The 16,235-nt window shown below is 32.0% G+C and overlaps 1 protein-coding gene across 2 annotated transcripts in view; it reads right to left on the bottom strand.

The window, feature by feature from the left end:
- The window catches only part of LOC108724788 (uncharacterized), a 140,339-nt gene that overhangs the window by 68,154 nt on the left and 55,950 nt on the right, over positions 1-16,235 (bottom strand). For both annotated transcript variants that reach the window (XM_018451402.1, XM_018451401.1), the window contains exon 2: positions 8,481-8,610. Coding sequence is in view for 1 of the 2 variants with exons in the window: in XM_018451401.1 (XP_018306903.1) it covers positions 8,481-8,610 (130 nt within the window). In the remaining variant the exon portion in view is untranslated. The remainder of the gene's footprint in view (positions 1-8,480; positions 8,611-16,235) is intronic.

Raw genomic sequence — 16,235 nt, 5'->3', positions numbered from 1 at the left:
TCCTTCCCTATATAAGAAAAATAAAGTTCCCGCAATTTTTTTCTATTCGGCTTAATTATAGAAATGTTCATCAAAGAAATTATCTTCATCAAACTCAATTATTAATTATCAAACTTTTATTATCCTACTATTAATTATAATTTATGATAATACTATACGATTTATTTTTTATTATCTGATTTATATCATATATAATTTCCACATTCTTGATTTATTTTCTATCTACATATATTTATTTCTTCAATTTTTATTTTTTTGGTATTTTACCTCTTTCTCTTATTTCTTTGAATTTCTGTCATTATTTTCTTGTCTAATCTCAGATAAAAAAATTCCATTTTAAAAACAAAATAGACAAATACGATCAATCCACGCAATGTTATTTCGGTGGCAATATTATGCCAATATTGTGAAACTATGAGTAGCCTTTAAAACTTACAAATAGATTCATTTATTCATTATTATTTTCTTATGTTTTTCTTATGTTATTATTCTTGAGATCTTTCTCACGAATGCGCGGCGCGATGAATAAAGCCATTAATTTTATGTAGTTAATTCAACAAAAATATCAACGTACAAAATTTATATAATATAAAATGAAACGCTACTGAAATTAATTTCACAATCTGTGATATATGAAAACAAATATTACATATTGTACTCTATTCTTAAATTACCGCTTGTTGTACAAATGCTCTTTAAAGCATAAATGATTGTTGTAACAGCATCACTTTTCGTAACGCATTTTGAATATCGTAATATTGAAAATAATCGTAATATTTCTACGTTTGCAATCTTTCATATTCCGGAAAATACGCGTAGGAAAGCATTCCGGAACTGTTAGGAGTCGTCGGAATGGGTAGTCTGACGGATATATTTCGAGTTCGAGGTCAGGCAGCTCCTTTCACGAGTGTCTCACATACATATTCGAGTAGCATCCTTGCGGCTTGATCCACCCAAAAGCGGCTGTCTTTGTAATGGAAATGTCTGCCGGCATTGCCTGCCGCCGCGTTTTCGTGATGCGAAATCGTACCGTCGCGTCGCGTCGTGTTCTTGAACTCCTGAGATTCCTACGAAACACGAGGCATAAATATCCGTTTCGACGGAAGGGGAGGGATTGCTGTATGAGCAGAAAAATGGCCCCTAGTAGCGTCCTTACAGAATTTAAATGACGATCTGTGGCAGCTCACAACAATAAAACACCCATTTTGTCCTTCGACAAATCATGATTTGTTGTAATAATAATAGAAGAAACCTTAACTCCGTAAGTAAAAACTAATCTTACGTCAGTCATATGGTAAAAAATACTAAGATTCTATTTAAAAAATAAATCAACCCCCTACGCGGAATTTATTTTAAAAAATATTTACTATATAAATGTAAATATATTAAAAAGAATAATACAAAGGTCATTACAAGGTTTAATAAATTCTCTCTCTCTCTCTCTCTCTCTCTCTCTCTCTCTCTCTTTCATCATGAAATAGCGAGATAGTTATAGTTATTTTGTGCAATTTCATGCATACTTGAAACTAATAGAACAAATATCAAACATTCAACAAAGTTCTAAGTCTTACTGATGCTATTCCTATAGAATATAGGAATGGGCGCCAGTCAACCGTAGATATCGCATGATTGCGCCGTGATGCGTAGAATGTCTGTCATACCCGTGTCTGGACGTTCGTCAATCCAGTTATCATGACAAAGGTTTGGTCATCCACATAATAATTTTGCTTTCATCTTTTTTACTCGTGACCTACATTCAATTTTATAATTTGCAAAATATGTATCTATTATTGTGCGAAAACAGCTTTCCCAGTTTAATTACGAAAATGTAAATGCTTTTGAAAACTTCTCTTTATTTAAATTACATCGTAATCGTTTTTATCCATTCAACATGTCATGAAATATTATGTAAATTTAATGCCGAATATAAAAAATAAATCTCGGAGAAAAAGCTCCTATTCACCCACTACCATTTATGATAGATGGATTGTAATATCATAAGCGAAAAAATACACAATAAAAGCTCTTGTAAAAAATATTAATATGAAAATATATTTCAATAAAATAATATTTACAATCAATAGATTGTAATTTACAATCAATAGATTAAAATACTGAAAAATACTCTCCTTTTGTTTAGTTAATTAATAAATAACTATAGACCTCTGGAAATCAATTATTCGAAATAAAAAACAAAATAAGCTAAAGTTACTGTGCATATTCTCGCACCGCCTTTAAAGCATTACCGTTGCAGAAACCGTATACAAAAACCATATCAGCATATTCACTATTAGAATACGTACGCGGCATATTGCAAAAGACAAAATTCATCTACTGTTAAAGGCTTTCAAAGAGCGACTGACAAATTCATAACAGAAAGTGGAAAATGTAATCAAATATGTCGGTGCTAGATATGGCAAGAAATGTAAACATTTTTTTTCGATTTCTCTGAAACGGAGCAAAAACGAGCATATGTCTATAGGACTTTTTTTCTTAGTTTTTTACTCCTCTACACGCTCCCGAAGTTTTGCCATTTAATTTGGAAACACCCTGTATATTATCAAATTAATAATATATATAGAAATAGATATGATTTAATTTCTCTTTGAAACAAGAAAATAGTTATGGGGGGGTACACATTTTATAAGTCTATTCTATCGATTGCAATTATTTTCTTATGAAAACTATTTCTATTCAAATATAATTTGCAAAAATTTTCATTGTATGTATATTTCTTCTTTTGACGTCACAATCTCGTTAGATAGTAGTAGTAGTACACATAGAAGCCTTATGTGTGTGCTTGCAGTGCTTGGTTCTCTATCCTCTAAACATTAGATATTCCATTAACTTTTGTCAGGCACCGTATATGATAACAACATTCACACAGATGCTTCCAACATGTCATATCTCTGACAGAAATCATTTTGGAGAAATGTCACCGAAATACTCTTTTCCATTATACAAACGGGTTCTGACTCCCGGTAGTACTTTTGCAGATGGAATAGCGTCTTTTCGACAATGCGCAATGGGCAAATAGAGGAACGCTCAAGATTTCCTTGCACCAAGAGCCTTAATTGCACTCTCGGCAAATATTTGCATTTCAAGAGGCTTTTGCATGCTGCATAATGTTTGACACAGATGCGCGAGCGAGGCCCTGGCTGATAGGGACCGGTATAAGTACCACAAGAGAATGCTCCTTGCATGCTCGTGTATACCCATGCACGTACTGCGTAGTGATGAGCTACTTGAGACTCAAACAGGTGCACACTCGTTTAACAGTACACGAGCTAACTGCAAAACTTCGATCGATGCATTATCACACTCCTTGTACGCTCACGTATGATAAAACAAATTTTTCTCAATTTCACTGAACAATGAGAGCTCTTTAAATTGTTGGATAAACGAATAAACCCAACTGCTACTAAATGAATTTCTTCTGTAATTCATATTCGAATAGATCATTTTGTTATTAATGAAAATAATTTCTATTTATTCATGTGATTACTTTATTATAAAGAAATTATTACTATTCATCAATTGTTATATTAATTTGTACCTCAATAACGTGCGCGTTACTGTTTACGATTAATGAATCAATCAACCTGCAATTGCAAACAAATCTATAATCGATCAGCTATTGTACACTGCGCAGTGATATAATCTAATTTTAGAACTAATATTTGGCATTTATGTAATAGAATTTAATATTTATAAAGTTTATTGTTTCACTGCTCTTAGATTACAAAATGATGAAGTTCGCCGTATAAAATCGGTAAAAAAAGCTTCCGTTAAACTACTACTAGGCCGTTTTTCGCGGAAACAGATTCTTTTCGCGAGGACGTCCCACGCGATGAAGTTGCAATTTTGCGCATTACACGAAACTAAGTGAAACTAGAGCACAAGCGAGTCGGCTATAAACTACGATTAAAGTTCGAAACGCGCCGTACCGTACGGGCGTTATCAGTAGCGCCATTCGTAACAACGTTACCTCCCTTCGTCCTATATTCTTCAATGATAAAACTGGCCATATTATTTCCTATATCAGCACTATCCCGAGAAGGCAACATATTATGTCTCCCACACAAAGAACTTTCGTAAGTTGTTAACAACAATTTTAACTTTTTTAATCTAAATTGTATTGCAATAAGAGGTTAGCACCATGCAAGTGCTGTACATAATAATATAAAACTTTTCTGTTCTTTAAGAATAGTAGAAGAAAATTCTAACATGTGTACTGGAATTCTATTATTGATATTATAAAATTATCAATAATAACATTTATCTGTATGTTATTTATTTCTATTAATGCTGCAATATATCCTTCACCCTCATTTTATAAAGAAACAAATATTTCTATGTACTACTAAAGAATTTCAAATTAAATAAAAACTGCAATAAAACTACTTTGCTGATACGTTCTTCTCTGAGTAGCAAAGGCGTTTGTCGAGTAGGAAATCATGTGGGAAATGGTTAGCTCGTTCTAACCCGCAATTCCTAACCAGCGAGCTTCAAATTTCGCCTGACTCTCTCGCGTGAACGATTTACACGGAGCAACGAAGCATGCACACATCCGTTCATCACAATTCCCATCGTCGTTCTCTCTCGAGCATTGATTTTGTTGCGGCAATCAAGAGAGCCCAGCCAGCGGAGCGCCATTGAAAAGGAGACAGAACGAGATAGAGACCGGCTCTCGGATCGGAATCCAGCGGCTCGTGTAACTTCGATGGAATCGAAAGGTAGTCGTTCGGAAGGAAATCTAGGACCCTCCGCATCCGCATCCCATTCCACCATTCGCCTTCTTTCTAGTTTAAACTTTTCCTTTTTCCTTCGTTCGTTTCCCTTGACTTCCCATTCAGGCGACTGAATATCCAGCAATGAACAGTCTTCGTACTACGTGTCTGACACTGACCGGCATTTTCTACTTCGCGACAGCGGTTATTGTTCAGCCTTTCCCCTTGTTATCTGGGATTACGCTTCGCCGCTGCACACGCTGCATTAGCAACAATGATATCCAATTAACGATATGTTGAGTCACAGTAGGTTATTGATGCGTTAACGACAGATAGTAACTGCATCTCAAGTAACAAGATATCGCCATTACAACAAGGCCATTTTTCATCATTTGACGTCAGTGAGCTAAATAACGATAAAATAAACGTAACATTTGTGACAGTATATCACCGTAAAATATATTATTATTTAATCGTCGTATTTAATGAATAAATAATGGATAACATCATTAATTACTGTTTTTCTTAATCAGGCAATAATTGTAAGTAAATAAGTATAGAGGAAGGTCGGATGGTACCGGACAGAATATCTTGAACTAATATATCCTCACTGCGCATATCAATATTTAACCAATGTATCGCTAATGAATTGTAGTACTATAATTTGTGATTATTGCTTAATTAAGAAAAATAGTAATTGAGAATATTATTCTATTACTTATTACCATTATATAGCTATTCATTCTACAGAAAAATAAATTGTATCTTAATTCATATAACGTATTGTGTAAGATTATGTATATCTCTCTCCATAGTTATGAAATAATTTCGTCATAAATATTACGTCGATAGTCTATAATTTAAAGCTTCATTTTTTACTTCTTTATGATGTGATTTTGGTGATATTATTGATTTACAATAAACATTATATTGATCGATTTGCCACTTTAAATGATATATGTATTGGCGGTCGATCTAATATAAGCATAAGAAAGAAAAGAGTGCAAAAAATATAAATTTTTATTGTTATTCCATATACAAGTTTATATTGCATACAGAACCTATTCAATTATACATTTTTTAATTTTATCTTGGAAAACTATTTTGTTAAATGACGTATTTATTGGTGTATTTATGAAATCTATTTTATAAAATACATTCAAATTTTCTGCTTTTTTTCAAAATATTTCTGTCTCGGACCCTTTTTTTAAAGTGCATCCATTATTTCTGACTTCAGTCGCTTTTGAGATATCGTACGGCAATCAAACGTTTTGTCTCTCATAAATGTTCGCGTGCTTGTCGTCGAGCAGTCGCGTGAGCGGACGGAATATTGCGGGCGCGATTTAATCTTTGCATGCACCCGAGAGTCGCTTCTGTCGTAATTCTAAACGGGCGCTGGTGCTATTATGCGCAACGATGCCTCAACTGTTGCACACGAAGGATTAATTTCACGTGCCGGCGCGGAGATCTTGTTTGCAATTTCTTGCCCCGCGGGTATTAATACAGGGCGAAATCTCCGGGCCTGAAATTTCTCCTCAACCCAATTCGCCCTGTGTACATACCAGCCGCGTGATCCCGTGGGAGATCTAAAGTTCCAGTCATTTCTTGCCCGGCAGGGCAGGTTGCTGAGATGATCAATGCGCCTGCATTTCCCAAAAGTCCCTCCACGATCGATATCAATCGAACAGTAATATGATTCGCCGCGCGCCAAAAGTTACAGAATCTAATCAGGGCTTTACAAAAATGATTGCTATTAATTAATATTTTAGTTAACCGACGCAAGAATTGCGTAAAAATATTGTTTCTTCAACCAAATGCTTCTCGTAAACTTATAATCGGATAATATAATTTATCAAAATTATATTACAGGTATGTATGATATTGCTAATTAATTTTCCAATATTGATACATTAATTACCGATAATTCACGATAAAAGAAATACAATTTAATTAATTTTCACACATATTAATAATAACAAAATTTAGTTTATATAACAACTTTTATACAAATTTGTTTTTCATTAATAATAAGACAATAACGTGCAAAATATTATTTACACGGAAAGTACGATTTTGCTGAAATATCTGAAAATTCGGTTGGATATGAAGCTGAAAATGTTTTTGTCGAATCATCAGAATAATTACCATATACGAGAATCTGAAGCATAATTATTTTGATGATCCAATAATATTATTTCAGATCTGTATCTAACTAAAAATTTTGAGATATTTCAACATAACTATTCTTTCCTCGAATAACACAAATTCGGATTAAATTTATTGAAATAAAATAAAAAAGATAGTAAGCGAACTTTTCAAGTTACACATATTGGAAAAATTTTTGTATAAAAATAAAATTTTATCGTTAAGAACCGACAAGATCTATCCTTACATTACAGATGTTAATTCAAGCAATTTACGAATAGCTGCATTTCTGCCCAAATGGATTTGAAATACCGCGTTGCTCTGGTATTTGACCCTAAGGCTCTTCACGAGCCCTATTGCCATCACTACACTGCCTTTACCACCGTTCACATCAGTGCGAGCTTCATCGTGTAAGCGCAAGGTCATACCCTAAGAGAAGTTACAGCATAATACTCCAAGTCACTTTCCAGTCTATGCGAAACTTTCAGTGAATTTAGCGGACCGAAATTAATTAACGGAAGACAATGTTCACCTGCGGCCACCAAATTGGCTCGCTCCGCTTGCAGTTAGCAAAATTTGATGACAAATTTAACATTGTTGTACAATAATCATCGAACCTTGAAGCGACCATCAGTGTACATAACACGATCCTAATTAATTGATGTAATATTACAAGTAATTTTTTATTCTAATTTTTCTTTATTTTATAATAATTATAATTACATTTTTCTGTTTTTATTTTCTTAATTTAATCATATTATAACTTCAAAAAAGACAAGTAAAATATTCTATTAAATTTTCAATTGTTTAATAATTGCTAATTTCTTTCTAAGCACTTAGAAAAGTTTGCAGTAATATTCCATAAATTGTAATAATGTGGGCAACACTTGGTTAAATTGACTTTTACAGCAAAATATGATTTTCTGCATCAACATCGACGTGAAACTTAGTTTGTCATATGATCGACATAGAATAATTTATTCTATCGATTATCCGCTTGAGTGGCATAGTCGACGCGTGTGAACGACACGTTGAAACTCAGTTAAAATCGCTGAGGACGCGGCAAAAATTTTTAATGCACAAACTGTCAAGCACTGGCGGTGCGAAAAATCCATTAAAATTTCCGTGCATCATTAAAAACGACGATGTAACTGTATTTCTAGACAAGATGTCAAAAGTCCTTCCGCTAGTAGTATTTCCATACTACTCTGTTACTTACTACTTTTTTCAAAAGATCATTCTTTTCTTCTGGAAATCAATTTGCATTTTTATAAGGTTACGCGAGATACAAATTGTTTTTGCAAAAATGAGAAACGAGCACACGGTAATTTTTCTCAAACTGTTTATATAAAAAATTATGTGCATAAAAAATTGACGTGTTTCGTAATTGTTTTGCATCAAATCAAATCTTTTAATATAAAGCAGATAATTTATATATGTTATAATAAAACATAATTTTAAATCAAACGTTGATTTAATTTATTAATTACGTGAAAATTCATACTTTTTACTGCGTTTTTTTAAATTCTGTACATCTTCCGTTTTACATAGCATTTAAGACCTTAAAAAATCTTATAATTGATAATGATACAATGATAAACTTACCTTGACCCAGGTTTCGTGTTTGAATCTCACCGGTTCCCGAAACGGGCTCCACTTCCTCGTTCGCGCCCGTTTTACAGTCTTTGTCGAACACTCGTAGTTCCGTATTGAATCGCCGTGTCACCGCGTCTTCCTGTAAGGGAGAGAAATAACTACCATCAATCTTGGTTACGCAAATAATAGTTCGTGAACTAGTTGATCACGCCTGATTTGAAAGTTACGGAATTCGAGCGTTTACGTTACAGATCGCTGAAGAATAAAGACATCAGCAGCAACACTTTGAGTGATGTCTTGTAGCGGAAATTGACACGCGCGTACATAGATAATGTCATGCCGTTTTAACTCTCTTATAATGTCATATGTATGTCAACACTTTGACGAATATAATTTTTAAGTTTTAAATTTAAACATTAATTATTAATCATATTATTGTATAACAAATGGGGTACAATAATACCATTTCTCAATTTTGTTCGTGAAACAAAGTTAAAAGTGCATAATTCAGGAAACGCGTATCGAAAATTCCAGAACTTTAATAGAGCACTGTTTACATAATTGCTATACAGAAAAAAATGTTGAAATTTTTGGACTAATTATATTAAAATTTGGATGCAGTTATTGTTTCGTTAGTGATGTACATAATATTTAGTACCTATTAATTAATCATTCCATATTAATTAATTTATTAAACAATTGTGTATAGTTGAGCATAAATGCTTTTGATAATAACGTTTTTGACATGTGATGTGTATTACATGGTTTGTGTCACGTCATATTACAAGGCATATTTGAATTCAATTTGATAATTGTATTAGAAATTCGTAGTTTTACGAATTTGGATGCAGCAACCTCAATATCAGCAATCACTGATTTTGAAAATATAACAGTGACATATTCTATGAGGGACATTAATTAACAAGATATAATTAATGAAGCATAATTTAATAGTTTTAATTCAAAAGAAGAGTTTCATTAATCACATTTTAATAATATATTTCTCAAAATAAAAAAGTATCTTCAATTTAAAAAAATTTGAATTTTATGACTTGTGAGAAAAAGTTGTCTCAAGAATAACTCTTTTTTTTTACTCTTTAACTCAGTAATAAAATAAATATATGAATCGAACGCTTCTAGTGTATTGAGAAATTTTTTTCTTAATTGAATGAACTCTAAGAGAAAGTAATTTAAATATCTCACTCGTTTTCCATGTGTGCGTACATGCCTTCAACGTTCGCAACTCGCTTCGTAATTTTAACCGCAAGCATAGCTCACGCGATACGATTCATATACCACGAAAACATCGTTCCAAGAAGCTTTATATCAACGATCTTCAAAGAGCGGAAAATACCGTCATGTCTTCTCATCCTCCTTACGTACGTTACCGTATTTTCGTCCTGTGCTCTTCTTGTTTCATTCAAGATACTTCGCCAGGTCGTTCTTTTCGGCACACATTCTTTATCGCGCACTACATTGGAGGCGGTTCATGTATCTGCCATAACAGCGCGTAATTCTTTTTCTTTTTGACAAGGATCTCAGTGGAAATGAGATTTTCAGAAGCAATTTGAAGCGAATTTGCCTGTAAAAGGGTCGAGATAGAAGACAGATTCAAAAACGAAGAAGGGAGGTCACGTTAAAGAAACATGACTACGATGATGATAACAACGACGACAATAGCGAAGAAGATGAGGAGAAAAGACGACATTGCAGAACAGTCTGCTTTATTATGGCTTCTATTCAGCGTCTCGGATTTTTCTATCAAGTCAACTTTATATTATGCACTAGTTTTTAAAAATTTTCAGCGATATTGCAACATCGCAGAATCAATCCGTGGAAATTATTCGTAAACGCATAATGCGCGTTTCACCTATGCAAAGCACGAGAATATAACATTGGTCGTAGCGGCGTTAAAGTCATTTAAGCCGCATTAAGACTTAGGGATGTTCAAAGTAAAGCGAAATTGCGAGGTTGCCACTATATATCCCAAAGTAATCCGACATATCTTTTGCCTTAATCCCCAAGACCTGATACGTGCGGCGCACAACTTTACCCCATGAGAAAATTTCTCTGGAAATTGCGCTATTCTCAGAGTCGATATAAAAGAAAACTTGCATCACGTATATGTATATGTTAATATTCTTGTACATATTAAAATTTCAAAATCAATAACAAAAATATAAACCGTGTAATTAAACTTGCTAAACTGTCACAAATTGCATGAGTAACAGTTTTGCAATCGAGTAAACAAAATAAACGAAATCGTTTTCAAATTAGCTAGAATAAAACACGAAATCGAGGGAAAATTTACATTTTCTCAATCTTTTGTCCGGCAAATAGCACATTAAATCGCAACAATAGTGCTCGCACAGAGCAGTGAATTTCACTCTATTGAAGGTCTCTTTCAATGCTTCGAATGAAGATTGATCGACGAAGAATGACGTAGTGCAACATAACATTTTATGGATACACACAAAAATCGTGTCAATACTATATATACTGTATACCATTTTCAATAACGTACATCACACATTTTGTTATTCATGTTTTTTAGTGCATTTAAAAAAAATTGCAAAAACTATTTCAATTTATACGACAGTCAAATGTAAATTTAAAAAAAATTAATCTACTCGCATCGTACGTTTGCTCGTACATTTACTGCTAGAAAGTAACAGTCAGCTATGTACCGCAGACTTGCTAAATCTTCCATCTCTGTTTCCACCAATATAGGAGCTGCACGAATTTCCATAAAATTGGGAAACTGCGGCTGAAACGAGCGTAAAGTCTAGAACGTCGTATAAATTCAAACTTCCGCATCCCAAATTTCTTTCCGCCAGTATGAACCACATTCTGGCATATGTAAAGAGAAATTAAATTCTCGTAACAAGAGATTTTATGATCTAATGTGATTTTAGTTAAATTAATTTGTATGCTTTTCTAAATATTACAAATAAATCTCATCTATTAGCTGCAAATTGATTTGTGAAAAATTAAAATACGTATGCACACACACAATCTACAATTCTAAATAAAAAATAAAAATAAAGTAATGTGTATCAAAAAGAAAGCTAACAATTTTTGAAGAATATTTTTATAATCTAGATTTAGTATAAAATTTTATAACGTGTACAAACACACAATGCGTATAACATACAACGCTAATACATTTCCATTCTGTGGTAAATTTCATTGTCGCATATACTTGAATCGTTACTCGAAAAACGACAAATTATTTTATGTTCATACAAGTTCACGTTGATATTTTTTTCATGGCACCGAATCAACTCTACAAAAATAAAAATGGAAAAGTTTTTGAAAGAATCAGTGCTATGAAAAGTCATGACAAGCCACCCTGGTTCAAGCAAAAAAGAGCACTTTGAAGTTGGCCTAGTACCATCACATTCGAGTAGATGATTTGTCTCGGTTTTTCGTGAAGACGGTAATCCAACTTTTGAATCGTTGGTAATTCTATCTTTGATTTCGTTTATTTGTCGATGTCGTTCTTATTTATAAAGATTTAATTATCTAAGTGCTAGTTAATTGTATACAACTGCGATACTATTCAATACATAAACTCAATTTAAATAGATTTACAAGTAACACATTTTGAACTTATTTAATCTAAATTATTTAAGCATTATGAATTGTTTATAACTGGTTCAAATTGAAAATTAAATTTTTGTGTATTAATTTATAAAACAATCTATACTAATAAAATTATCGAAATGTACTTTATCTAATAGTATTATTATGTTTCTCATTAAACAGCATTTCCTTTTAACTTAACATTTTTATTATGTATAGTTAAAAAAGTGATCTTGCAGTACAACGAAAATTATCTAAGTACGAAAAATAGCTGGAACAGATAAATTTCTAGCAAATACTATCATATTGGATATGTATTGCATCTAATCATATAGATGACAGAGATAGAATTTAGATTTGTCCTATAAATTCTATGCGTATGATATATAATTTTCTATCATCAGATATAAAAAACAGTTATAATTGTAGCTGGAGCAGCAAAATATTTTTTTGCGTTTAGTTCTTATATAGCCCTTTGATTTTGAGTCTTTTCAGCCTTTTGCATACGATCTCATTCAACACGGTAATTTTCCTGTTCTTTTGTGAAGGGTCTAGCAACCCTCGAATTTTCGAAGGGAGATCGTTACCGAGTTTCCTTTTCACTTTGAACACATTTCCGGTATGGTAGTCAAATCCATTTTACCTTTCATTATCGTACTTCAACCTGACTCACAAAAACGTGGAGTACTTGTACGCTCAAAATTCTACAAAAAAGACATAAAAAGTAACATTGTATACAATCTTTTTGTAACTCGACAGAATCAAAAGAAACTTTTTTAATTGTAAACTGTTTATAATATAGACAATATCAGATCTATTTATTTTATCAAATAATAGGCAAGTAATTTTTCAGTGATCCCTTATTTAAAGATTTTATTGTTATGACACGCTTTATTATATCATTGCATTGCATTATTCCAATCACAAAATTAACCAAATTTCATTATACGGGATGATCAAAAGTTTGCGACTCAAAATACTTTAATCAGAAAAAAATAAAAAAGTTACTAATAAATAAAAAAGTTATTAAATTTTATAAAAAATATAATAAAAAAGTTAGTAAATTTTATTTTAAGCAATATTTTCTGAACTCTAAACATGGCTAATTATTACGTTTATTTAGATGATGATCGAGATGATCAATGGTCACCTATAAGTATTAATGCAACCCGTGTAAAGTGTTAGCCATACAACATTTGAAAAAACTAACTTTCTATGGCTCATTTGTGTGTGATTGTTCATCGTTTACACATGCACACTTCGAATTTTTGTTTGTTACACTTCTGGTAAAAGAGTTATTTAAAAAAAATTTTAAGGGAGAGCTGATTTCATACTAGTCCCCCAACCACAGCAACCAAATTAGGTTTATATAGTCTCAATTAATAGATTTCGTTTGTACATTCTGAAACAAATTGATTTTTCATGTGCACACCTTTAGTAAGAAAAATTATTAACAACTAAAGTTTCGAGGACAATCAACTCAGATAAATAGGTTCAAATCGCAGTTACGCAAAATGGCATGAATCGATAGGTTTCCGTTTGCACACTCCGAAACAAGTCGATTTTTTGTACGCTTTCAGTTCAAAAGTTATTAACAAATAAATGTTGGCGATAACTTCACGATTCAAAAAACACAATTTTGGCTCGAATTCTAAAAAAACGAGATTGACATCAATCGATAAATTTTCATTTGCACATTCCGAAACAAGTTGATTCTTCGTTTGCACCCAAAATCGATTTGTTTCAAAATGGACGTGCAACCTATGGACAGATGGCCATTTAAACATAGTCTGTAATTGGTCATATTTATAAATCTTTATTATTTAAAAAATTACTGCTTAAAAAATAAAAATTTACAAATAACTTTTTTACTTAATTTTCCGAGATTTTTCTTGCTAGAGTATTTTAAATCGCGAGTTTTTGATCTCTCATATATACACTCTGTATATTTATCTTTTTTAAACTTATTAATTTACTTAATTATTAAATTAGAAAAGAGACAGAAAAAGTGTGATTATTTTTAAAAGAAAATTCTTTTACCAAAAACAACAATTCAACATTTTCAGATTTAAACCCAATATCACAGAAGAAACCATTCATCACGCAAAGTTAATTGCTTTTTTACGATTGCTAAAGAGAATCTTCAACGAGAATCTAGTGCTAATAGAAGCAATAAAAGCAATGTAGGTAGTGGTAATTGCCATCGGCGATAAAGACGAAAGGAATAATTATTGTTTCCGAAGTACCTTTAGAAAAATACGTGGCGTGTACTCACAGTTTCGTGTCGCTGTAACTTGCATTAGAGCCAGGTATTTTTTGCTATTTCCCAAATGCGTTGCCAGATTTCACGATAGAAACGTCCAATTTCGAATGTGAATAATAATTCGACAGTATTTAAAAATTGCCAATAATTGAATTAGTATTTGCATCCAGATAACAATTTACTTATTATATTTTCAAAAATCATACTATTAAAACATTTCTATGCCGTAAACACATATTATATGTTACATTATAAAAAAATTAAAAAATATTTAACTTGTTCTGAGAAATCAAGCTTTTAACTTTTTCGATAGAAAATATTGGAATACAATATAATATATATATAAAATAATATAAATATATATGCATACAACACCATAAAATAAAATATTATATAATAACTTAAATCTAAAAAATGACGATGTTCCCCACATGGCACATTTTCAGTGAAAACTAACAGCACCATAATGTTCGACGGATCAAAATCTATAAAATTCACTATGTTTTACGTGTCCATTGGTGGGCTGCGGCAAAAAACGATCTTTTTTTAACAGTGTTCTTTATCTGTTTTCTATTTTTAGGAACTATTATCATTTTTTACGCCGTAAAGTATGTTCTATAATATCGATAAACTAATAGTGATACCTATTAGATGCACTCAGTGCACACTGATATGCATTAAAACCTTTATGCATAAATTGTCATAAAAATATGTTTATTAGTTTATGTTTAATATAAATATAGGAAAATTGACAAAATCGTCAATTCACTTTATTGTGATGTTAGATAAAATATGTATTTTATATTTCAAAATATTTTATTTTTTATAGCCAGATTAAATCAATATACAACGATATTAAGGTACACTAAAACGGCCAACCGCTCTAAGACCTATGTACATAAAACCAGTTCGCAGAATCACAAGAAACAGCTTGTAATGTTTTATATAGTCACGTAGTTCCGTGTTGTAATTTCATTAACTCCTTTGGCAAAAACTAAATTTGATTAAAATTTTATTAGCATCAGATTGTCACTTTAATTTGTGATATTACGTAGTTTAGTTTTAGTCCGGTATTGTTTCAGCAAATAATCGGTGCGCAGTTTGTTCGAACTAAAAATTATAAAAATTCGCAATAATATTAGTTTATTCAAATGAAAAGGTAACGAGTATTGTAGGAACTATCTCCAGCATGATATCAAAAAGTTCATTATGCATACTTGGTGTTGGCAACATATGTGATATTACGTGTGCATAATGTGTGTATGACATCATGTGTTCTTGGATAAGAGGCATTGACAACGAGCACAGTTGGTTGCTTTATCGTTCAGTTCACTAATTAAAAGGATAAACAGCGTTTCGACAGGAAAATTCATCTGATGAAGAACAACGTGTGGTGACACGTTTTCTAACTGATGAAGATATTATGTTGATCGATATTTATTTCGTTTTCTGTGACACATAAACATTTATCGTAAGATGGATGTCATGTACAATGAAGATTTATGTGTCACAGAAGATGAAATGAATGTCGATCAGCATGGTATCTTCAGCAATTAGAAAATGTAACATTGCACGTTCCTCATCAACCGAATTTGCCAGTCAAAACGCCATTTAGCCACTTAATGTCCAGTTAATTGGACGATAAAGCAACTAATTGTACTCGTTACCAACGCCTCCTGTCCAAGGGTACGTGACGTCACATGCATGTTATGCACACGTAACATCACGTATGTAACCAACATCAAATATGCATAACAGATTATTTGGTATCATGCTAGAGGTGGTCGCTACAGCACTTGTCACCTTTTCATTTGACCGAACTAATATTATTAAACAACAAAATTCGTTTTCATCAAATATGATCGACCCTCTGATTTGTGTTAAATTTGATTATTATTCACTTAATTACATTTAGA

The sequence above is a fragment of the Mycetomoellerius zeteki genome, unplaced genomic scaffold, assembly GCF_001594055.1.
Source record: "Mycetomoellerius zeteki isolate Tzet28-1 unplaced genomic scaffold, Tzet1.0 scaffold310, whole genome shotgun sequence".
NCBI lineage: Eukaryota > Metazoa > Arthropoda > Insecta > Hymenoptera > Formicidae > Mycetomoellerius > Mycetomoellerius zeteki.
This window is presented reverse-complemented; position numbering and strand designations above follow the sequence as displayed.